Source organism: Tympanuchus pallidicinctus, unplaced genomic scaffold (genome assembly GCF_026119805.1).
Source record: "Tympanuchus pallidicinctus isolate F22 unplaced genomic scaffold, pur_lepc_1.0 scaffold12, whole genome shotgun sequence".
Lineage (NCBI taxonomy): Eukaryota > Metazoa > Chordata > Aves > Galliformes > Phasianidae > Tympanuchus > Tympanuchus pallidicinctus.
Window position 1 is genome coordinate 9745525 of NW_026294637.1, and position 25583 is coordinate 9771107.

General features: G+C 37.6%; 1 protein-coding gene and 1 long non-coding RNA gene across 10 annotated transcripts in view; one reads left to right on the top strand and one right to left on the bottom strand.

The window, feature by feature from the left end:
- Positions 1 to 24410, top strand: part of LOC128075572 (uncharacterized) — a 72053-nt gene extending 47643 nt beyond the window's left edge. Inside the window, exons 7-13 of one of the 7 annotated variants that reach the window (XR_008203902.1) lie at positions 4016 to 4124; positions 5328 to 5461; positions 6680 to 6849; positions 17107 to 17325; positions 21806 to 22651; positions 23931 to 24239; positions 24316 to 24410. This is a non-coding gene — a long non-coding RNA (uncharacterized LOC128075572). Of the gene's footprint in view, positions 1 to 4015; positions 4125 to 5327; positions 5462 to 6679; positions 6850 to 17106; positions 17326 to 21805; positions 22652 to 23930; positions 24240 to 24315 lie in introns of those variants that run through there. The other 6 variants (XR_008203903.1, XR_008203898.1, XR_008203900.1 and 3 more) reach the window with 6 other exon arrangements.
- Positions 19365 to 24940, bottom strand: DTWD1 (DTW domain containing 1). 3 transcript variants are annotated; one of them, XM_052672443.1, is made up of 5 exons: positions 24773 to 24940; positions 23384 to 23647; positions 22512 to 22655; positions 21674 to 21947; positions 19365 to 20792 (listed from the first exon to the last, which is right to left on the bottom strand). In XM_052672443.1, exons 2-5 carry the CDS (start codon positions 23639 to 23641, stop codon positions 20563 to 20565), a joined length of 906 nt encoding a protein of 301 aa, XP_052528403.1. In that variant the 5' UTR covers positions 23642 to 23647; positions 24773 to 24940; the 3' UTR covers positions 19365 to 20562. The 3 variants fall into 3 exon arrangements, with proteins under 3 accessions (XP_052528403.1, XP_052528402.1, XP_052528404.1); XM_052672442.1 differs by having other exon boundaries at positions 23384 to 23670; XM_052672444.1 differs by having other exon boundaries at positions 23384 to 23670; positions 24826 to 24939.
- Positions 24941 to 25583: the final 643 nt, after the last annotated feature.

Here is a 25583-nt window from a genome sequence, read left to right on the forward strand (position 1 = left end):
AAATAAGCACCATATGGTTTTGTAACTAGTTCCCTGACTGGCCTCTCAGCTCATTTAGTCTCTGGCTTCCTGACAAAATTGTTGACTTTCTTTGCCCATGCACTGGGGTAAGCTATTAGTTTTAAACAGAACCCTTAACTTGTGAAACAAAGCTTTACTAACTCATGTCTACAGTAATATGCAAATTTGATTTACTAGCATGTAAAAAACAGGCATCGAATCTGTGGAGAACATGTGAAGTGTTTCCAAGATAATACATGAAAGCTTTGACAACTACTTATTTTTCTTTCTCATCAGGGCGTGGTGAACATTGGTTACACAAATTTGCCAAGTAGAATGGCTATTCAAGCCAGTAGCATTTATTCCAATAACATCTTGAAATTATTAAAGCTGTTTCTCCTGACAGAATATTTTCACTTTGAACAAAAGGATGATTTAGATTATGGAACTATTGATCTTGTCACTAGACAAATTTTGGTGGTGAAGGTGAGTTTCAACACCAGTTAAACATTTTTTTTAACAAATAAAATATTGTGTGAAAGCAGAGGTTTTCTAAGTGAGTTTCAGTATTCAATGAAAACCTCTTTCAATATCTACATTGGTAATGTGAACAGTTTCTCATGTGTTTCAAGCACTGACAAGGCATTGATAGGACTAAAACAGGTTATTAAAAATATTGGTACTGTAAAATCAATGTTGCATATTTACCTCCTATTTTTTAAAGAATGCATTAGTGAAAATCAGCCCATTTGCCGAGCTACTGAACTGTGCCATAAGAACTTGCCAGCTTCTTTATGGATTCATCAGTATGCACTGAACAAAGGTGCAGTGGAATAGCTGAGCTGCATGTGAGACTCAAAAGGATTTTGAATAGTTTAAGTACTAGATCTAGTACTTAGTAGTTTGGTACTACTTTGTCTTTCAGCCAACGTCAGGAGAGGTACAGCTCTGCTTATAAGGACACAGGCTTTCTATTGAAGCAAACTTTTTTTTTTTTTTTAGCCTCAAAATCTGAAATGGATTTCAAGCCTGATATGACAACATTACATCCTGCATAATCTCTGTAGAAGCAGTAACCTTCTACACTTATTCTAGGGAAGAGAGAAAAAACTAGATAGGCAGTTAAACTGTGAGGTGGCCTTGTATACGAAATATACAAAAACAGATTTGGTGATTGTGACCTTCTGTATGCAAGATATTTCTTAAGTGTCTTGATGAGTTATGTTCATTTTGGATATGGTAGAGAGCAAGGATTAATTTCTGTTGTCACGGTGAGTTAAGATTGAGTCCATATCTACCCACAGGTAGTATTAAACCCAAGTACATTCCTGCTAAAGAAATATTAGCAGATTGTCTTGGTCAAACAGTAATTCCAGTGTTTGTGAGGAGAAGCTTACGAGATCAGCTTTTAAGGAAGGGGTGGGAGTAGTGGTTGTTAAGCCAAATTTGGTGCAGTAAGAACACCGAGATAGTTTTTACAACTGACTGAATTCAGTGATCAGTACTATTTTATAGACAAGGGGCTGTCATCATCGTTATCAGGTAAGGGTCAAATACCATTGTATTTACTCAATTTATATCCCACTAATTTCAGAAGAACAGATAATCATGACTAGCTTATCTGAAGGATCAGTCTGTCATAACATAAGGAAAAGCAACATACTGTAGAAATCCATTTTAATGGTAGTTTTGTTCTGTAACTGAAAGGTGGGGTGTGATTTCCAGATACTTCTCCTCAAACAACATCACCTTCTATTCCCATTGGGGGGGGTGGGGGGAGGGGAAGAGTAACCACATTCTTCTGAACTAGGAAGGTATTTTCTCTAGTGACCAGGAATAGGATCAGAGGGAATGACGTGGAGATATGTTAGGCTGCGAAAAGGTTCTTCACTGAGAAGGGTGAGCAGGCACCAGACCGTGTTCTCTGGGGCAGTAATCACAGTGCCAAAATATGGATTTCAAGAAGCATTTTGACAATTCTCAGAAATATGGTTAGAACTTTGGGTAGTCCTTTGTGGAGCCAGGAATTGGATTCAGCTCTGCCTGTGCATTCTTCCAACTCAGGATGTTCTATGGTTCTGTGACCATTTCTGTATCTTTTTATAGAAGGTGCAGGGGAATTCATTTATCCTTTGTATGTTGTAGTGTTGTAGTCCACGTGGCACCTAGATGATGCTAAGAATGTCAAAAAAAAAAAAAAAAGCTCCTGAAAGCTAGTATGGCTTTACATTGAAAAGTAGCAGGCAATGGTAAGCCACGATTGCTAATATATCACGTTGCTTACCAATTGAATGAAAGGTTTAAAATTCAACTTTTCAAGATCCTTGGTGAATCGCTGTGTACCTTATGTTAAAAAGAAACTTCTGATGTTAATTATACATGCAGTAGAGAGCCAATATGATATAGATTAGAGACCCAATCCAGGGCCAATTGAAATTAACATAGTCTGTTCTCAAAAGCTTTTGGATCAGGGCCTGTGCGTACTGTATAACTCCAGATGTCACTGTCTGTGTTGAAATATATGTCTGAAATGGAAAATGAATCATATAGCAAGGTTTTGATTATGTTGAATAACATTTTCCTCGTAAACAAGATTATGCTTTTCACATTTAACTACCTTTAAAAACAATGATAGAATGGAAAAAAGAGCAACACAAATGTTAACAGGGAAGGATACAGATAGCTCACCTTTTCAAGTGTTTGTGACCTTTGAAACATTTTTACGAAGTAAGTAACAGTAAAAATATCTATTTGTTCAAGAAAAACATTTTTTTTTCCTTTAATACAAGAGGTTGTTCTTAAAGAATAAAGAAGAGTGCTTCAGTTAGGGAACAATTCCATATGTAAATTATGTGTAACATCCAAAGGACCTTCTGTACTGCCTCCACCTGCAGTCACTGACATTGAATGTTTCAAAGTATTCTTTTAATACCCTACTGCTAAGAACTGTTTTCTTTAATAACTGTTAGGCAATTTGTAGGCAAGTTTTAAAGTTTTTATAACAGCTTCCTAAAATGATAATCAAACTGAAAATTAATCTCCTGTGAGCTCTAGGAGCCAGACTGATATTCTTGCTGCTTTAGATTTTCTCTTGATTAGAGAAATTCATACTGCTATGCTGATTTGCTCAGTGCTTACTTGGGTACCTTTTAACAAAACATTGTGCAAGTGATGACAAAATGTGTCTCCAAGTAAAATTAATTTATTAATTTATTTTTGGCTTAATGAAATGATCTAGTCTTTTCCTAAAGTGGGAAAAACATTTCCTTAAACCCCCAACACATATGGTCAGAAAGACTGGTACTGGGAGCAATAATATTTTATCCCAAGGAAGCATTGTTGAACTGTTTGTGTGGTCTGCATCCTTTAATAGTGTTCAGATGCTACGCTGTGGTCTGTTCTCCTCCTAATGCAGCAAAGGTTGTGAGAAGTCACTAGGGAATTTGACATATTTCATTTTGCTTCTTTTCTAAGGAACTGTTTTTCCATATTTGCCCAAGTGGATTTATTTCTTTATTTACTTTTAAGAAACATTATTTTGTAGTCCCAAATGCACTTTCTAGACCTCGGTGTCCCCACTTCATCCCAGGTTGACAATGACTTTGTTATTCCAAAATTAGTTTTCTGGCAACAAGGAGGTATACAAATTCTGCATGTAGAAACATGGGCAGGAAATGCCTTCTGCTGCCATGAATGTTGGTAACACAGCTTCAATCAGAGGAAAGCTTGGATTCTATGCCTGTTTTTTTTTTTTTAATTGTTAATGAAGAAAAGTATTTATTCTCAATGTCTATTTTTTTTTTTTATAAGCTTGGCAGGTATTTTAGGACTGACTTATTGCTTCTAATCCTGCTTTTACTGAAATGATGACCATATTTGTTCTTGCTTGAAACAGTGCTTATCACATTACCCAAGGAGTCCCACCTGCCCTCTGTTTGCCTTTCATGTCAGTTAAAAATGCAACCTCTATTAAATGTGCTGTTTCTTTCTTCTCACTTGTGCTTCCTTCTGTCAGATTTTGGTTGAATTTCATTAGGAGAGACATGGGAACAGAAAGAGATTAATGGCTTACCCAAAGTGAATTACAAATGAGATAAGGAGTTGTCTCAGAACTTTTGCTCCAAGTATAAAGTAGTGCTGTTTTCATCTTTACTTAGATGTATGTTTGTACAGAGGAATTTTACTGCCAACCAAAAGGTTGTGTAATGATCACTGCTTTTACATATAGGAAAACTGACATAAACATTAATGTCTTGTTTATACCCACTTCATCTATATTAAATTTATGTATTTCTGGGAGCAATAGGATGACCAGATATCATGTATAACAAAATTAATGACAACAAATCCCACTTTGCTTTACTTTGACCATATTTGCACTGACATTACCCCTCCACAGATGGGGTTCCTGCTGGAAACCTCTCTAGTTCTAGATAATCTGTTTACCATTCTCTTTCGATCACTATAACTATATCACATTTGTCACGCTGGCTAAGGAACTCACAGCATCTTGTTTGCAAGTGCAAATGTAGCAGATCTTATAAACTAACTAGGCAGACTCTGAGCTCTGAGTTGCCACCTGCGTTCAGCCAATGATAGGATAAAGAAAAGAGATGCTGGATCCATAGCTTTTTTTTGTCTTTTTCAATGATTAAAGACAATATTTGTATTCCAGAATACTTCCACAAACCATGTGTAGGGATAAAATCTGCGTGGGTAGGAGTTAAAAAGTGTTTAGTTTTATTAGGAAATGGGAGTCCTATGGAATAAATGCAGCTTACAACAGAAGGATGGGTTCTGTATAATGGGAGATGAAAGACTGTTGGTAAATTATTATTGCAAAGCTTAACAGGAGAGCTTCTAAAACTAAAGACAACAGGACATAGATCACATAATCTAAAATTAATTTCTGTAGCTCTGAAGAAAGATGAGGCAGAACTTCATGAATGTAATGTAAAATAAAACATTTATACTCAACTCAAAGACTTCTACGTAGAACATGAAAAAAAAAAAACGAATATACCATACACAACATCATGCTATAAAATCAGGAAATGCAATGAATTGGGAAGGCCTGACTTTGAAAGAGAATAAGAAAGCCATCTATAGAAGGACAAGTCATCACCGAAATAGAAAAATAGAATGTTTCTACTGAAAGAAAAATAACTCTGACACAGCATTAGAACTGCATTTGCAACTGAAATAAGATGCAGAATACAAAATGAGGCAGTCACACCAGTTTTAACACAAGGGATATGCAGAGTAAGAAAATGCCCTCACAAGAATTTACTTGCTCATTCTGACGTGTAAAACCTATTTCCCAACAGGTAATTTCCTAATTACACAGAGAATGTTGCACATGTTCAAATCACCTGCAGTTTTTCCTACTCTGCTTTCTCCTTGAAGCAGTGTTTGGAAGAGGATATCACACCTCTAATCCATTGGATGTAATGCTAAACAGGTTAGTCAATATTTTCTTATGTTCAATAGCTAAGTAATCCAAAACTAGCAGGGTGGTCTTGGCTATAAAAGATCATCACACCTGCAAGGAAAGGGTCTGATTCGGGCTGAGACATTAATGCTAAGTAGTGAGGAACAAGGGACATGTGCAGAATCAGGCCATCTAGGAAAATTCTCCACTTATATGGGCAAATACTTGTCATCCCTTTTAGGGTCATGGAATATTTAATCCCTGGGGCCAGGGAGACAATATTATAGGCTTTTTGTCTTTTACTGTCCTTATTAGAGCATATTCTTTTGTGACTTTGCTATGCTTAATTCAAGAGAAAACAGCTTTGCATTTCCAATTCCCTGGTATTCAGTCAGTTACAAAGTGACAACAAATAAATTTGCAGAAGTACCAATCTGTATCTAAAAACATCAGGAAAGTCACCCTGTTTACCTTTACTGTTCTTTTTAAATCTGCCTCTAGATATGTGTGTTGTTCAAAACTTACTAAAACTGAGCAATTTCTTATTAGAGGCAGAATTTCATTGGCAATTATCTTTAGTAAAGACAGAAAGGAAGCATTTGGAGAAGAAAGCAATCAGATAATAATCAGAACTGAACTGGTTTTCTCACCTGCCCTTAAGGCTTCCTACATTCAGTTGAACCATTCAGTACCAACTCTGCGAGAAGTGAGGTGTCACATTCCTTTATTCTTAAAGTTGGTTCTTATTTATTTATTTATTTATTAAAATACAAAATCATCCCTGAAGGAAAAATCTCATGTGTGTCCTGGAACTTGTAAGAAGGTTACATGGCAGTTGATAACAAAACTTATCTCCCAAGCTATTGTTTTACATTTTTGAATGGAATCATCATTCTTTGTAATGGCATTATATTGACACAATGGAACAGTAATGCATATTTTAAAAAACCTAAGTAAAATATTTCCCTCTGTGCTGTAACATGCTGAAGTAACTGACTAATTCAATCTAACATGCCATAAGTGCCTCAAAAAGTAAATGCTGAAAACAGTAGCATATAGTTTCAATTTATGCTTTACACACAAATGATGGATTTACTAATTCCTAGACTTTTACCTGATTAATGGTGAGGCTTGGATTAACAATTAGATGAATACTGGGTCAAAACAATATGCTGTGTTGTTGCTCCTTCTGGAGTGTGTTCTGGGAAGATTCTTTCTTGCTTCCTTCTGTTGCTTCTCTTTCCACAGGTGAGCCACAGCTATACAATCATTCAGCAATCATTCAGCTGTTATGTTTAATACCTTCTCAGGATGCAGTATCTACCGATTTGCTTCAACTTGAGTGTTGTTAGTATTTGTAGGTGACATTTTGCCTTTTGTCACACTTCAGTCTTTGGACTTAAACATCTGAAAAGCCTGTAAGTATTTCTTGAAGATATCAGCCAGATATCTTTGGCCTTTCTGAATGTTTGAAGGGTGTTGTTGAATGGCTAAACCTATCAGTTGTATGCTGTCATATAAACATCTATATTTAAAAATAGTTTAGTAAATATACTTTCAACTCATTTAGCAGTGTAGCTTCATAGTCAATATATTATTTGAAATGAAGTCATCTTTTAACTAGCAGAAAAAAGGCTGAGTTCACTAAATGTTGTCATAGAGGAACCTCAGGATGTTTTTGTAACAAAATGTTTTAAAATTCAAAATACAAAATGGAAGTTTGTATTCAGCTTGACTTAAATAAACCTCTTTCTACTCATAAAGGATCTTAATAAAATAGTTTTACATTTGTCCAGACCAGCAAAAATCTGCCAAAGGTAAGATATCTTTCAGCTGGAGGTAATATGATAAGTATTTTTCTCTTAAGACAGGATATGAGGAACTAAGCATGAGAACAAAAGGAAAAAGGCAGTAATTGAGGCATTGTAGACTAATATTAGAAAACAATACATCAATGTTTGTGATAATTAAAAACATACTCAAATGTGTTTCAATGAATCCTGGAACTGAGTTGCTGGGATGCTAATTAGTTCCATGATTTCTATTGGTGTCATAAAGAAATGCAGAAACCAGAAAATAGTGAAAGAAGCACTGTGCAGAATTCTCATAATCAGAGAAGACTATTGACTTGCATTAACAAGGAAGAAATTTCTTAACCTTTAATGTAAAACATTTCTTAGTCTTTCTAGAGATTATTAAAGTCTTTCAGGGTCCTTATATTCCTTTTCAAAGAATAAAGCTTGAAGCATATCTATGCTATCTGTACACCTGTTTACAGGTGTTTTTTTGGACGATGTATTTCATCTCGGATGTGCGTGCACAAGTGTGCTGCCAGGGTCATCCAGCCACAGAGCTTCTGCTCTGGACTTGGGAATTGCCTTTGGTGTTCCTGGTATTGCTGGAGGGTCAGGTGCAAGCAACAGTAGGTGCACTGAAACCCTCACCAGAAGTGTTTGCACAGGTATCTCTAGCATCTCTCTTGAATTTAAAGGAAAATAAATATTCGAAAAGCTCAGCTTTAACACTGATTCTCTGAGGAAGATTTTCTATCTGATGCTGTGGGAGGCCCATAGCAATCCTCAAAAATTGAGGTTGAAATCTGATAAGAGAGACAAGGGGAAGGCACTACTTTTTGAGCCACTCTGTCCATTAGAATTATGCCACTTTTCTGATGCTTGTAGAGGCATTTTGCATGTTTGATTCCCTGTAGGGAACATGTGTTTGAAAACTCAGACGGATGCATCCATAAAACTGCTCTACATAAAAAGCTGCTGCTTCAAAAGCACAGTTCTGGCTTACTTTCTTACAAACTGTCATCCTAAAATGTTCTAGCAATGCATTTTTGGAAAATACTTAATTAGGTTAAATTTTCCTATAACTATTATATTTCTATTTCATTGTAGGGAAGCAAAACAACATTAGAAAGTAAACAGTCCTTTCTTGCTCAACAGTCTGTTTACGCTTTGAGTATGAAACACGATGTAATGCTTGCTTTATCTTGGATCTAAATCATTTCGTTTTGCAGGTCTTATCGTTGCAAAACAAATTTAAATGTCTGATCTTCCTCAGACTGTAGCTACGTTTCAGCCTGGTTGGTCTGTCAGTGGTCTTTCATGTACTGTTGAGTACATGATTGCACATCCACGCCTTGATGTTCACCTTTCAGCCAGTGTTCTCGAAATCTGGGCACTATGCTGGTGCGTATCTTTCAGTGCTTCTGTCGTGACTGATGCAGAACTGTTAGGTAATCACTCTGTTGTATGAAACTGGATGAAGTTCCTTAGATTAACACTCCCTACTGCCCTAGAAAACAAGGAAGAGAACAATAGTGATTTTGACTTTAGCACTGATTGGAAAATATATTGATGTTGGCGTTAAGGATCTTGATTGCTGGGTTTGTGAGAGAATTTGAGACTCAATTAAATTCCATAGAGAGGTTGTGCAGTCTTGGATATCTTCAAAAACTGCCTGAACACGGTCATGGGCAGCCTGCTCCAGGTGCCCCTGTTTGAGCAGATGGGTTGGACTGTGTAACTTCCAGATGTCCTATTCAAACCTAACTGTTCTGTGATTCTGTGAATTGTGGACTATGGCAGGAACTGAAGCACTTCCATTTCTGAGAACTTAAAAAAGAAAAAATCCTACATTTGTCTTTCATCTGCAATGTGTTTTTCTTCCAGCTAAACTGGAAGACCAGTTCTTCCCTGGAGACCAGTATCTTCAGTATTTTTATTCTGTATCTGCAACTTGTGTTATTTTCCAGTGCATTGACATTAAAATATTTTAGTGCTAAACTCAATACAGCAGCCAAACTTCCATCCAAGTTTGCTGAACTTTACACTGCTTCTACCTGGGCACCATGTGTTTAAGATGCTGACTTCCTGACAGCATCAATGGCTGGTATGGTAATTCATTTGTTTGATCTGAGCTACACTGCTGGATTACTGTGCAAATTTGGTGATAAAACATTATATTCAATTATGGTAATAGGAACAAGAGAGCAATTCTTGAATCTCTTTACTTGCAAATAAAAGTAACCTAAGATTTTTTGCATTCATATCCAGCAGTTGCTGAATGCTAGCCATAATGTAATCTTGTGCATTAACTGAAAAAATTGGCATAAATTATGAAGAATCAACAAAGCACTCTGCAGAATGTTTATCTAGCCCTACAGAAATTCTCTAACAAATCTGCAAGGCCTTGCAGGATACCACAAACCACATTTCAGAGATCCAAAACTTTTCAGCCAGCAGCACTGCTGTAAAATAAGCTGTGGATGTTTAACTAGTCAGATGTATATGCATTCCTAGCCATTGCTGTAACTATGGGCCGGTTTAGGAAAGAAATAAGAGTATAAGTTTTATCCTGCAAAGTAACAAATGATTTCAGCTTTCATAATGTCTGCGTAACCTTTCAGCAAAAATTCTAAAGGCTTTTAGACCAAGCTGAAAATGTGTGAATAGTGATAATGGTTAACCAATTTCTGCTAACTGGCTGTATGAGTCAACTTCTGGTCTTTGTTTCACTTTTTAAAAGGTATTTTAAGAATTGTATGCAAATTTCATTTTTCTTCTCTTCAGTTTTTACTAAATTGCATTGAGTGTTGCGGACAGCAACTTAGGTGGGACAGGTATGCCTGCAGATATTAAGTAAAATAACAAGGCAGTACTTTGGCTGAACTGTGTGCGCAGAATTTCTTCCTGACAGCTCTTCACAGTTAAAAGCACCTTGATTGGTTCCTCTGGAGGGAGCTGCTGTCATACAACGTGCGGGAAAGGAAGTACTGTGAATTTGGACCCTTATTTTGGGAGAGTCTAGAGTATAGACTCTAAAACTTAAAAATAAGATGCTTCTAGAGACTGGATGGCTGGTGTGCAGGGTGAGGAGCTGTGTAGCTGTCTAGCTAACATAAGGATTGCAAGCAGTACATGTGCACTAGAGCAGCACTTGAATATTTTTATCCTGCTTTTTAGTAATTCCTTTACCCATAGCTCAGGCACTTGCACGTGGCTCTTCACTGCACTGTGTAAACTTGCAGACATTTCCTGCTGGTTATAGGCAAGGTGGAATGGGCATTGACTGATACTCACACATGGGCGTTGAGATTCAACTACTGCCTATGAGAGCTGATGCTGTCAGATCATAGTGGAGGTCTCGTATCAAAGAGCTTGTGTAATTCTGCAGGAGTTGTAGCTATTCTGCATGTAAACTGTTCCTAGTGCACTTGAACTTTAAAAACAATTAGAAGAAATAATAGCAACAACATACTTTAATATTTATTAAATAATAATAAAAAAGGGAATGGTCTTAAGATCTCACCCAGCAACCACCTTTGAGGAAATGAGAAATGTGCTGTTTCATAACAAGCACAAAGGGAGATGTTATTTAAACAAAGAACATCTTTGTTTTGCTAAGGAAAAGTATTAAGGTAGTTTGGGGAGGAAGATTTTTTTTTTTTTTTAATGGAAGAAAAACAAGATTTTTCTCAAAAGCTTCAAAATGTGATTTTTATGCCAAGCTTTGCAAAAAAAAAAAAAAAAAAAAAAAAAAGCAATACTGAACTGTTGAACCATCACTGTGTTGGCTTCACAGCTTGTTAAAGTAAAGTTTAATGAGCTGAAGAATAATACAGTCTGCCTTCCTAAGCAAACTACATGAAAACTATTTATTTTGGTTTTCTTTTAATGGAATCAAAACTATTGTTTTTGACCCGTATGCTCATTTGATACTTTCACGTTTAAGGCATGTCTTTGCCAAATGTCACTGGGGGAAGGGATAAGGCCCAGCACCTGCTGAAGGACGTAGACCTATTGTTTACAAATTGTTGGAACTTCAACTTGAACGAGCTCTGTCTTCACACATATCTATAGGATAGCATAGCTGATGAGTTAATATGTCAGTTAATCATTTTCCTTCACTGTAATAAACTGCAAAACGTTATAGTACTTTGCGGACTTCAGTGAATAAAAGTCTGCAGTTCCACATATGTAGGAGGAAATTCTTTAATAAAAACAGTTTTTATGCATTGGATTTTCTGAAACTGCTGAGCACTTGCAGTGTAGCCAGTGGATCTGCTTTGTGCCTCAGCTGGAACCTGAGTTGACACCTAGGCCTTTTCTCCCTGGAGTTACAGGAGGTAAAACTTGGTATGTACCTACATTCGTAACTGAGCAAATTTCCCTAGCTGACCCAAGAATACAGTTGGCTTCTCTCATATGCAGCTGCATGCATCTCTTAGCCAAATGGATGGGTCATCATGACAAGGGGCCTCTAAAAGGAGAGGAGATGGTAGGGAGAAGAGAACTGCCAAAGAGCCTCCTTCAGCAGAGCAGAATGCTATAGAGATAATGTTAAGTGCTGCTGGTTTTGAATAGCAAAAGTCCAACAGAAAACATCAAGTACAAGAAATGTTATTAGTCAAGATACTTATATATTCTTCCTCTGAAGATTAAAGAAATCATTTTCAAAAGGCTAAGGATTTACGTGCAATAAAATAGTGAATTCTAAATAGAACACTGCAGTGTAAAGTATGGGGAAAGAAAAACTGACAAAAACAACCCGACAACAAAAAAGCAATGTTCAGGGTGCTAATGATTTGTGGTTTTAATATTCACTTAATTGTTGGTTTTGGATTTCACTTATTTATTTTGCTGCATAAATCCTGAGTTTGTGAAGATGGGTGATCTCTCTAAATATATTCCATGATGCACAAGTAAAGAAGGCCCTTTCTTCCTGATGATATAGATCACATGCATCTCCAGAGAGAGACAAAATGGCTCTGAGGCAGCTGACTATTAAACCACAGGTTCCAGAGGCCATATAGGCAGCAGCACCTTTGAGTCCCCTTGTGCAAGCCATATTTATTTCATGTAAAAACTCTTCACTACTTTAATTGTTTTAGGGCTGCTCTTCTTCACTGAACCCAGCTTAGAGGGTGAGATTGAAACTCAAATGCTTTTAGTCCAAGCAAAATCAGAGATGATAGTTCATAAAAGAGGATTTATAAGCTAAATATAGTAAAACTTAGTACTGTGGTATCTCTGAGACAATAAATACAAGAGTTCAAAGTCATTTTTTTCAGCAATTTTAAGTTTTTTGACTCACTGTCCATCCTATAAACCCAGTTTGGAAAGGCAAGATGATGCATCTATGTTTCATCAAGTTTTCTAAAATAGGTGTAGCTTCACTGCTGTAAATGAAGCTAATCTGCTTGTGTAATTGTATCCAACGCTTCAAGTTTGCTGTTGTATTTGCCTGCATTTTAGAATCTCTTAGAAGCACCAGGGAAAGCAGACGTTAGTGTTTAAGATTGCTTTTATCAGACCCCAGTTTCTCAAAGCAGACCTATGGTTGTCTGGTAACTGAAGGCTGTTCTCTGCGTACTGGTACACTAAATTCCTTTGGCTTATGCTTCTCAGTCACTTGGAGGGCTCTTGCAGAAGGTATAAAAATGGTGTGGCAAGAATATCCTTGCTCTCTCTAATTGCCAAGCTCCTGGGAGCCACAGCCAGCCATGTGTGGAGGTAATGATTGAAATGTGGCTCTACAGAGAAACTGATTGAAGCCAGTATCTGTAACTTTTTCAGTTGTCTTAAAATAAAACCAGCAAATAACAATAAACAAGCAACAAGCAAAAACAAAACAAAGACAACAGCTAACATGGATGCAGTATGCATTTTAAGTTTTGAATTAAATTGACTCTGCAATTTAGTTTGCTGATGTGCCCTCTCTCATCTGAATTGTGTTGTTTTTCTTTAGTTGCTATGTCAGTGGAATACGTTGCTGGAGTGCTCTGTGCTGCTTCTGGGGAAATGAGCGGCTGCTTTTGTGTAATTGTGATGGTTTAGGTGGGCCTTTGGACAGACAAGGTCAAATATGCCACTACTGACGAGATAAAAACCCTTACTGAAGAAGAAGAATGTAACTGTTCCATAAAACACAAAAAGCTGAGTGAAAATGTCAATACATTTTTCAGAGTTGTTTTTTCCCTGTTGTTACTGATGCAGTAAAATAAGGACACTTACTTGAGCAGATGAGTAAATCAAGAAATTACTCTTCCTATGTTCCCTTTGTCTTCAAAGGTAGAGTGGCTCCTTCAGATATTGACTGAACCATAACTTAGCTATTCAAAACAATCCTTATTTTGCTGTAGATTTAAACTCTTTTTGCCTTCAGCTCTAAATGCTTTTTGTGCTCTATGTAGTATACATGTCAGATGGTGTCCATCTATGTAGGGCTTCTGCATTGAACAATTTCCTCAAGTAACTTCTGAGATAATTATTAAAAGATAAGGATAAGGTAGAGCAATAAGGATGAGGATAAGGTAAAGACAGTTTTAAAAATGTTTCAGCCATTTCTTTTCTCTCTCCCTCCCTATTGTAAGGATATCTGATAGGGGTTGTTCAAGATGTACTTTTAATAGCGTTTAATTCTCTCTTTGCTGGTACACAAATATGCTTCTACACTTGTAGGTTTTTATAAGCTGTACATCAAATTAGTTAAATGAAGACGCAATGAGATGCTAGGACTGGATGTTATTTGCCTAGATATTCTACCTGTACTCAAATATGAAACTGCTGAACTGTCACTGGTGGCGTGATCTGGTGGTTGAAAAGGTTTAGAGGAACGGGAACTAGAACGTGATGTTGATTTAATATGGACTCTAGGAGAATGAACAGAACTACAGACCAGGCAGCTTGACTTTACTGGGCAAATGTGTAGAACTACTTAAAAAATAAATAAAAGGAATTGGGAGGCGCATGGGCAAGTATGTTTGGCAGAGGATCACTGCTGCTTTTGCAAATGCCAGTTTTCAAAAACCCAGTAAGAGTTTTTGATGGATTCAATGAGCATGAGAATAAGGGTAATCTAGTCGCTATTACTGGCACTGTTGTACCTTCAAACTAAGCCCCATTTATTTATTAGTAGAGTTAACATAGAAATATACTAGCTAAACACGAGAATTGTGGCTATAAGTTTTAGGAATTACTAACAAATTTTAGAGCTCTGTGCTACCGTTTGAACTCAAGCTGTGGCATCTCCTGGAACACTGAAAGTGTTGATTTCTGGACCAATAGTGGATCGTGTGTGAATTCAGCCTTTCTCATGTGCAGAGTCGGGGAACTAAGCAAAATAGATTTGGAGCAAAAGGGAGTATTGAAATAAACTATGTGTTATAACGTAATGGATGTCATCCTCAGATTCCACATGTGCTCTATTTAGTCTCACAAGGGCCTTGTGTTAGACTGCCTCTTTAGAGTATTTATTTTTATATCTTACATAGAGAAGGTACAAAAAATATTAATGTCAGCATATGTAACTGCCATGATGCGATTCCAGATTTCAATATCAACACACGGACCTAATTTTTTTTATTTAGATGAAACAACAAACTGCTATAATTTATTGTATGCTTGATTTATGTACTTCAGCATTGTCTTGATAACTTGAAACATTGGCTTTTCTTTCATAAGTGATACATTTTATTGTACTTACTTTTGTCTGAGATGCATATTTGTCTAGTTCACTGGTGCAAGTGGCCCAGTGAACTCAGCAGCACTGGCAGATCCCAGTTCTATTACTGCTATCACACCAGTACTAGAACTCTGGAAAGGGAAAAAGGTGCTAGAAAACAGTGGCAGAACGTATCCAGCATTAGTTACAGGGTGTTTCTTGCTTACAAGAGAAGTGCCAACCCCTAGAATGATGAACAAGAAATGTCTTTTCTGAATTGACACCTGACACGCAAGATGAATATACATCAGCACAAGTTTAACTGTGAATGTCCATTCTCTATGTAGAGAAAACAGAATACTGCAGGGTCCTAGGAAAAGAAAGCTTATCTATTTCCATAGGACCATCCATAGATCGAGGAGTTTATAGTATTGTGTGTCATCTTCCTTTCTTGAATGTACTGTGTTAAGCTTTCGTGGTCTTGAAAAGATTCAAGATGATCTTGTTTCTTACTCTAATATATTTTTTCAGTGTGTTCTCTTTCTACAATGAGCAAAGTCACTGTTAGGCTGTGCCTGTATTAGACATTGTGCATTTAAGAATTCAGCAATTTAGTTTTATTGTCAAATACCCTGGCAGCTGCTCCAGTCATTAAGTTTGGATCAGTTCCCCAAATAGAATAAGCCATATTCAAGGAAAAGAAGAAGCTTTTGGCAATACGAAGATTTCTATTCTATGGTTTTTTGCCAACACAATTTTGACTGAAAAGAATGCAAGCATTTTTGTGCTCTTAGCTGACATAGATATACTAACTGAAGCCAATAACTGTAAATAGACTTTTATAAGATCGAGAGGAAGTATCGCAATACTTCTGTTTGAATACGTAGACTGAGGTTCTTTACATGAAGTTTCTGAAAATCGAAGCTTGCTTGTCTGCTGTAAATAATAATAATAGACTGCAGCATTGCTTTTGTCTGAAAGCCTGTAAACAGAAAAAGCTAGATAGAATGTTTCAGTTGCATTGCGATCACTGGAAAACAGAGCTTCAGGTCAGCCAGGATTCATGCTGTGTTTGGCAAGCAATTTAGTCACAAAAATGAAGCTTAAAGTATTTTTTATGTTTTTGAAATACAGTATTTTTATTTAGCAATAGCAACAACGTTTGATATGAAGTCTGTAGTTTTAGCTTGATCAAATTTTTGCTGCAACTCAGAGTAGTATTCTTCTGCGGAAAAGACGCTGCACAGTTAGACAAATGTCCATTTTCAGTGCGCTGAAAATACAAAGTTGCTTTTGCACTGGAGAACCAGGTTTCTACCTCTTGCTGTGAGGCTTAAGGAATATTTCATTTTTTCCTCTGGCAGGTAGTGGTGAAAGCACCACACAGTAATGGGTGTTTTTAAAGTTTGTGTTACATAATTTTGAAAATTCTACTGCATCTGACTCGCCTTCAGAAGCCATTAACCATGGCAGTAATATGTGAGCCTTCACAACAAGGGAGCAGGAAGAAGGCCGTATTTTCTTCACAATCAACACTTTGAATGTGGGTATTGCGAAGTGTCATGAACCAAAATCCGTGTTCATTTTTAACTATTGGGATTAAACTGAAATACTGCCTTTTAAAACAGGGGATAGCCATGTAGAGGTTATGTTGACAGTCATTCAGTACCTTAATGGCAACCTTCTATTTTAGTATCAATAGATTAGCATCTTAATGGCATGTAGTCTTTTCATTCTAGCAGGTAAGCTTTCCTATTTTTACATTGCCCCATTCACCATTTTACTGCAAAACAATCTGGACAACCTCTGCTGGCACACAGCCCTTTCAGACACTCTCAGTCATCACCTGAGAGTGATGGAGAACTTAACCATAGAGATAGGTGGACTGGATTTTCATATATAAAATGCTAGGATCTTCATTTGCTAAGAGACATGATTTTTAAAGTAAACCATTGAGATAAAAACCAGAGTGTAAATACTGAAACTCAGTGTAAAAGGAAAGTACAAATGGATTATGATGCATCTGCAGGCGCCTAAGTGAAACTTAAAAGCAGAGAGACTTGAGGTGAAAAAAAATTGCCAGAAGCAGTGGCAAAGAGCTTAAATCAGGTAGGATTACAAGTACTTTGGAACATTTCTGCTGTAGACTCAAAGTTGTCATCTCTTTTCAATCTCAATATATCTTTACCCCATGCACTGACATGACCTTTTATTCAACCTAGGCTTGGATGACTTCGTGCTACCTTCCAGGAAAGGAACTGTTTTTTTGCAGCTCCTTCTTACTCGTTTTGAGAAAAGGATTAAATCTTTCCTCTGACCAAGCATACAGGCATGCTAAAGTGAAGCCACTTCACGCTCCTGGCCAAACAAAGAACAATAATACCCACAATAAGCAAAAGCAGATGGCTTCAGTGGCAGGAAATGAATGAGCCAGACTGCAGGTAAAATGGCTTTCTGAACACATCTCAGAGGTTTGTAATGACAGGTTCTTTGTTATCTGGGGCCTCCCCACTGGAGGCCAGATGTCTTCTGTTGTGAAAGGAGATAGATAGAGATGCTCTTCCTTTTCCTCCCCCTTTAACTTATGGCTGTTTAAGTTACTGCTAATGGAAGAAGAAGCCTGTTTTTCCCCCTTGCTCTCTGATGTTTTTGGAAAGAGAAGAGATAGTTAGTGAAGGGGTATTCTGATATGAAAGGAAAGGCCCAGAACTGGCCTTTACCTCCCAGTGACCTTCATTTTAAAGAACAGGGAGGTCAGTGCTGCTAATTGCACTTGAAAGGATTAACCACTTGATTGCTTTCATTTGGTGGAAAAAAACTATTCATTAATCTTAAAGTTGAAAAAATGTATCAGAGATATCAAGACATTTTCAGTGTGAGGTTGATGACCTAGATGGTTTGGCTTATACCAGTTCTGAAATTAAATAGAGGATTAAAATCTTTTTGTAGAGGGGAGAGCAGAAGATGGGGAAGTACATCTGGTGCTCAGAACAGACTTGGAGCAGGAGCGATAACAACCTCCTTTCTCTGTCCTTATAGAAGGTTTTCACAGGAATATCAATATATTAATTATGGATATTAGATGTGCTTGTATCACTTGGTGTAAGAAGAACCTCACTGTAATGCAAGAGTCACAGTAGATGAAAAAAACTTGAACCAGTTCCTGGATGCGGATTCCAGACTTAAAATCTTTTCTGCACATTGTTTTCACTTGGGAATTAAGAATCTATTTCAAAAGTGAATTAATTTTAATTCCCATTGCTCAAATAAAGTGAGGTACAGAAAACTTAAATTTGGAAGCCATTTTTAACCTTATGAAACTATTTTCTGAAAGTACCAGAGCAGCTTATATAAGCTTTTATCTGACCTCTACTTCTTAAATAAAAAAACATGTTTTCGGGGAAATGTGTCTTGCAAGTACCTTCCCCTCCCCCCAAGTTTTTTCTCTCTGGTTCTTGTAAAACACTAGGTCAGCGGGTTCATTTTATTTCTGTTTGCTTGAAGTGAATGAAAGTTTCCATCTCAAATTTGTGTGATTTAAAATCACTTCAATGATTTAAAAAATATTACAGCAATCTTCATAAAATAAAAACAGATGAAGGCGTCAATAAACTATCAGAATTCAAACCAAAAGAGATAGCATTAATCATTGTAAAAAGCCCCAATAACCTCTCAGTAGCGGTAAAATGAGTAAGAAATGCGTTGCTTCAGTAGCACTGAGACATGACTGATTTTTCTAACTGCTTGGTACACATGAGCTCACAACGTCATTTACAGCTTTGCCATGTATGTGTGTATATACATATACTCATACATATACTCATACATATACATACACACATTTAAAAATGCTTTTTCTTATTCTGACTTCAAACCTATGCTTCTTGCAGTGCTGTTGTAATTCGCACACTTCATGTGCACTCATATAACTTAACTGGCATTTCTTCTTGCAAACGGAGATCACTTTGGTTGTCAATTGAGATGGGGTTTTAGATGCATTCACTTATGCAGATGAGATTACAAATCTGAAGTACAACCTGCAGGGAGTATAGCTGTAGCTTGTTTAAAGCAATATTTACTTGGATTTCATGAATATCTTGATGCGTTAAATATCTATAAACATATACAGTAAATCAGTTGTTTGATTCTGCATGGATTCCTGTGTAATAGTTAAAAAAAAAAAAATTAAAAAAAATAAAAATTACATGAAGTTTTTTTCAATGTAGTGTTTCTATACTGGGATATTAGGGCACTCTTCTGGAGAGTATGGTACAGATGATAATTTAGTCAGATTTCTAGAGTAAAATATACAACAAACTTTTTGGAACCTCTCTTAAAAAATGATCTATTATAGTTCTTCAATCTGTGTCACTTTCACAAGGTTTAGTTTTTTGCCAGTAAGGCTTATGAAAATATTCAGAAATATGCATCCACCTTATATTCTACCTATAATCAAATATATGTCAATATCTTAAGGCTATACTTTTTACCAACATAATTTTATTTGGCAGAACAACCTAGAATGATTAAAAATATACATATTTGTACAATTTTGCTCATAAAATAATACATCCGGTACCTCTGCCAGCACTACCTTTACTGCTAGCACTTGGCAAAGGCACATACAATTACACTCACACATGATGACTCTGCCAGCAGTCCTATGCATATCAGGAAAAATTAAATCAGAAAAGATAGTCTTATTTATGCTGTGCAAATTTGCACAGTGTTGCAAAAGAAGTAACACAGTGGATTCACACTCTGCTTAATTTAAGGAAGTCCTGTCAGGAACGCTGGGATCAGAAACACAATCTATCATATTTCTTGTCTCTGTATATTTAGCTTAGGTCCTGAAAAAAGATCTACGGTTTCAGGTAACTCCAAGTGTGCAATGAGTCCTTTCTGCTACTTAGAATATAAGAAGATGGCATCTACAAAATTTTACCATGATATCCTATAATGATAGAAGTTAGTGTTTGCCAAAATAATAACGAACTAACTTATACAAACACTTAAATTCTGTTTGAAGGAGTCTACAATTATCCAGGAAACTGAGAATAATTTTAATACAACAGTACATGAATGGTACTATAGAAATCATGCACTGTACAATGATATTTAAAGAGATCGCTTTTTGATTACAAGGACAATTCTTGGAGTCAATCATCAAGCATGTAATTTATACTCCATTTACTCAATGTGGCATTTCATTTGTCCCCAGTCCTCTATTAAATACTGTCCTAATAACTTCAGGACCTTTTTGAAGTCATGTAACTGAAATCAATCTGACTAGATAAAACATATGAAACATCCAAAACATAAATAACAAAAGAAGCTAGCATGCAAAATCCTTTTTTAGAGTTAGATCCATATGGGACAAAGGCCAGCTTCTCCAATCCCCACCTGAAGAAATTCCCTGTGATTAGCAGATCAGGTTCAAACACTACAGTATTCAGTAAACTGTTAATTCTATTCAAATAATTTAAATCAGACTGCTCATCTGAGTAGTTCTGCACACGTAAGGTTACTTTTAGAGGAAAGCTCTTAGCCATGACTAAGAGTACAACCTGTTTCCAGATTTCAATCAGGTAAAATTACATTATTACAGTAGATCATAATTACAAAAGAAACAAAATAAAAGGTTGTTACCTATAGGTTGTCACTTATGGACAGACAGTTTATTCTTTTCCTGTGCCACACTTGGCATTTTTAATCAATGTGTACATAAATGAAAAGAAAAAAAGCAGATTATCATATTGTCCTTTGTAGTTCTCTTTCAAAATCTCCTGGTGATAATCCACAAAGAAATAATAAATTGCTTCTATTGTGGAAAGGTACGTATCTGGCTTTCCTTTCTGATGACGCCAAAAGCAAGTTTTCCTTGTTTTCAATTCAATTTGTAGTAACCCTGTCAAGAACAGAAAATTGACATGGATTAGAGAAGATCGGGGGTTAGGATGCCAAACAAGCCTTCAGTTGCTCTGGTTTTGGCTTTGCTGCTAGCTTGCTATATGCCTGCATGCAAATAATTTCTCTCCTCCATCTTCACTTTTCAGCTGCAAAATGGCAACAATATTTTCTTTGAAATTTGATGGAACAAGTCAAGAAACTCCAGAGCAGAAAATTTTAAGTAATAAGTAATTATGGCTTGTGCTTATGGTAGTTAGTAGTTCTATTGTCTTAGTACTGTGCCTGCTGTTATTATAACTATATTGTTAATTTTCTGAAGAGGTCATAGTAGCAGCTTGAAAATGCTGTTTGAGGCAGGAATTCCACCCCTCCTCTAATCTTCTGTATTCACAAATTTTAGGAGTAACTTTCAGAGTTGGGTTTGCAGAATGGCAGAGGTTCGAAGGACCCTGAAGAGATCCTCCTCCAATTGACTCCCACGCTTTCAATATTTATAAACATTGATCAGATCCCCTCAGTCTTCTGTACCCTGAACAGATGCAGGTTTCTCAGCCTTTCCTCATATGGGTGAAGCTCCAGGCCCTTTATCCTCTTTGAAGTTGAGGCAGAAAGGATTCACATACCTTGGATTTACCTTGTCTCTACTGTAGACCCCTGAATAACAAATCAACTTACATTATTTTAAAAAGAATGTGGAAACTTGTGACAGAATTTCCACTTATTTGCATTGCGCTCTACACCTTTGATTTTGAGGGAAGAAGAGAGATGAAAAGGACAAGAGATTTATCAGCGAAAGAGGACCTAGGGAATTTTTATGATTGTATATACAGCTATTTCACTTAACCTTTTCTGTAGCAGTAACAACTTTTTTCTTTTTACCTTGAAGTCTTTCATCAGTTATTATTTTATTAGTTTGATTCCAGGTACTGTCAATAAATATTATTTTCTTCAGTTTAGTGCTTTCATTCATGTTGTTTGAGATGCATTCATTTGTATCTTTCTCTTCTGCAGGTTCTACTCTTGCTCTCTTAGGAAACGGCTCTTTGGAACAGTCATCATCAGTGTCACCAACACCTTTCCTGGAGTATTTTTGGAGATGGAAAGCAATGTCTTTTACTGAAACTGAATCGGGGCCGGGAAAGATAAGTGCCACCTAAATGAAGAAAATAAATGAGATCTGAGCAATATGCTAATGAAACAGTAGGAATTATTTAGTTAAGGAATAGAAACTTCCCCGCCCACAAGCATTTAAGTCAGTAGAGAGGGAGAGTTTCTCTTTAAATACTAATATTTTATTGATGTATATTTCTAATAGGCTAAAGGATTGCATTAAAATAATGAATAAAGATATTTCAAGGATGTTTAAATCTGGCAGATGCTGACTAGGATGAGCAGAATACCCATCTGAGTATTTTTGGATATAACACTTCTTATGGTACACGGTATCACATTATCTACCACCTAAAGTGCTGGAAACAGAAAATTCAAGGTGCTTAGATGGTGCTGCAATATCTTCAAGCTTTGTAGGACAGACCGTAATCGTTATACATTTGTAGGCCCGTGCTTTGAGATGTTCAAGATGGAATGGACCGGATTAACAGAATAGTGCTTCCCACTCTCCCAGAGGAGTGCTATCAGCTTCAGGAGGGGAAGCATGGAAGATAGCTCTGTTTTTTTTCCCAACGCGAAGCCCTGTTATTTACATGGAATTTCTTACTTCATGTCTTTTTTCTTTGTATTCAGGAATGCAAGGGTACTTGTAAATTGTAACATCATCAGGTGCCAGGAGCTTAGCGTGCACAGCAGTGCTCTTGCCATCAGTTTCATTTGGGTGCTTAATAATGTCAATCTTCAAAGGTAACTAAAGCAATAAAGAAAAAAGAATCATATAAAAACATAGAAATATACAAAAGCTTATACAAAATTCAGGATAAATCCTTATGCGCATGTAATTAAGACATTTTTCTTTCAAATAGTTTACAATTATTTTTTTTTCATGTTTAGAACTAAACCAGACACAAGTGACAGGAAGCACCTGTCACATTCTCTGACTTCACATAAATACCAATGAATGCAATTTGGAATGCTGTAGCACTAGTGTGCTTAACAAAGCTCTAGAAATAGCATCAAATGATAGATAAGATATGGGCTTAAATTAAGCAATATAATGGTTTTAAAACATGAATACTCATCTGTATTACATATTCACCCTTGGTTATGGACAAATCATACCTTATTCACAGTACATTTTGTACAGGCCAGAATTCCTACAAGCTGAATAAAAGTAAATTTTTAAAAACGAAGTAAACTCACACTTATGAGTGACTTCTGCTTATCTTCCCAACAATTAGGCACATAAGCATTTATGTGAAGAGTGGCACACTGTCAGTGCCTGTGCATGTAATATCTCAAATAAGAACAATAATTTTATCTAAATGGAATTTATTCATTCATTATCATTTGTGTTAAAAATTACTGTTTGTAAAGAACAGTAGAATTAGAAAAGAAATGATCACAGACCATCTTTTTTATGTCCCTAGAAACTAAAAGACACAAGAATATTATAAAAGATTCATAAGAAATATTAACCTTCACCATTGGGATTTCTGTGATAGGGACAGTTTCAACAGGAAGAAAGCATGTGTAACAATAAAACATCCTTGAGCTACTGCATCGTGGGCATTTTGATCTCCCACTTTTTTTTGCCTTTTCAAGTACTTCCTGTGACGCCAACTGTAATTTTTGAAGTGGGTTATCTTGAAATGGCGATGGAGTCTGCTGTTCTAGACTTCTTTTTGGTCCTTGAGAGTTTTCTTCATTTAGAATTGTAGATGAATTTAAAGACATGGTTAGCTGAAAGAGACAATGTGATTTACCTGTAAAACAAAGATCCATCATAGTATAATTATAAAGAGATTATTCTATATGATCCTACATGTGATCCTATCAACAAATGTACTTCCTATAACAAAAAATAGCACAATCATCTGACCCAGTTATAGCAGTACCACGAACTCCAAACAGATTTCAGGAACCAGACAGAACTTGAGATGTCTATTCTTAATGCACATATGCTCATCCTTTTACCCAGATAACTCAGCCTTATGGCTTTTTTTTTTTTTTTTTTTTTTCCTAGGGGCAGGATCTGTGTCTACAAGGTAACAGCAGATACAAGGTACCTGCAGGAGCAGTCCCATCAGTTTTCAGCATGGCTACTAGTAAGGAATTAAACGTCTACAGACAGAAAGCTGTAAGATCGAACTGTAACTAGACTTCAATCTTTGTGCTGCAATGTATTGTGCATAGGCAGGCAAACAAACTAAATGAAATTCTTGTTGACAGACCTTTGTAAGAGAAAGGAAATCCTCCTGGAACAAAGCTTGAGGCTAGATTAACACTTCAGAAGAGCGTTAAAATAGGGCTGTGGCACTCCATATAGTAACTAGTAAGCACTGACAGTCTAAACTCATCCTGCAGGTGAACATTTGTTCAGTAACACTGACGGAGCGGCCTTTTTGCAGGCTTTCTTCACAACAGACTCTGCAGCCGGTGCAGAGCTTTCTCTCTGCTTTCAGTAGCTCTGCCTGCCCAGCCGGGATCACTACAGCTGTGCCGCAGCTCCCGGGACGCTGCCTGCCGGGTCAGTCCCGCCGCAATTCAGCCCGTGCGGGAGGAGCCGCCTGCAGGAGCTGCGAGCTGCCCCGCTTCACACGAGGGCAGTAATCCCCGTGTTTACTTCTGGCTGACCGAGATGTCTTTCGTGTCGGGGATCGCACTGGAGAAGCGATGTAACCCAACGGCCCGCTTAACGACTGCAAACCAACAGCAATTCCCCAGATGTGGTCCGAAGGGAACTGTTTAGATAAAACCGAGCGTAATCTAATTGGAAAACAACAAAGATAAAACGCTCAGCAAGCTTTACACTAGGAATGTAAAATAAATCCCGGATAAATTAAATATTTGTGCGTGCTTCGATACCTCTCCCTCCCGCAGCGACAAGCTTTAGCATTTTAAAGGCCAGGAAAACCCACTGAACAGTCAAATCCCAAGGCGCGGACAGGTTCCTTGCTGCGATCTGCTTTTCGGGAGCTGGCAGCGAAAGGCCGAACCCGGCCAGCGCCGCAGGACAGCGGGCACAACTTCCGCGACGGCCAAGGCCTACGCACAGCCGCCGGCTCCCGCCGCCCGCCCGGCCCCCGGCCCCGCCGCGCCTTCGCCGCGAGTCGCGCAGCTGCCGCTCCCTGCCGCTCCCTGCCCCGCCGGGCCGACTCCCAGCGCGCGCCGCGGCCCCGGAACGACCCGGAACGCCAAGGGCGGGCTGCGCGCCGCGGGAGCGGGGCCGGAAGGACGTGGCGGCATCGCGGTTTGGCGGGAAATGGTTGCTAGGGGCCCTTAGCAACGGCACGCGGCGGCCTGCAGCGCGCGGCCGTCCTTCCTCAGCTCTTCGGCGTTTCCTGCCCATTTTTTTTTCCACGCAGTGCACGTACCGCCATGCTTACGGCTCGCGCCGAGGGCTGGAGAATTTCGTCACGGTATTTCTTTGTGGCTGCTGCTGTTGTTTTTCATCTCTCTCCACAGGACTGCAAGGTTCTCCACGCAGCTCGGGCTGAGTGAGGGCACTGCCTGCTGTGACGTCCTGTGGTCACTGGTTTCATTTTTAAGCTGAACTGCCTGTGCGAAAGCAGTAATTTTGGTATAGGAAATATTTATCTTGGCTGAGTCGAAGGCAGTCTGTGGTGTCTTAGTTGCAGGAGCCCTAGGGCACGAATTAACATTTCTTACATCTTGT

Coding starts and splice junctions, on each gene's coding strand:
- DTWD1 (XM_052672442.1), bottom strand. CDS start 24,803: ATGCTAAAGCTTGTCGCTGCGGGAGGGAGAG. Junction 21,948..22,511: donor ACAAAGAAAAAAGACATGAA/GTAAGAAATTCC, acceptor TTCTTCATTTAG/GTGGCACTTATCTTTCCCGG. Junction 20,793..21,673: donor AACTGATGAAAGACTTCAAG/GTAAAAAGAAAA, acceptor TGTTCTTGACAG/GGTTACTACAAATTGAATTG.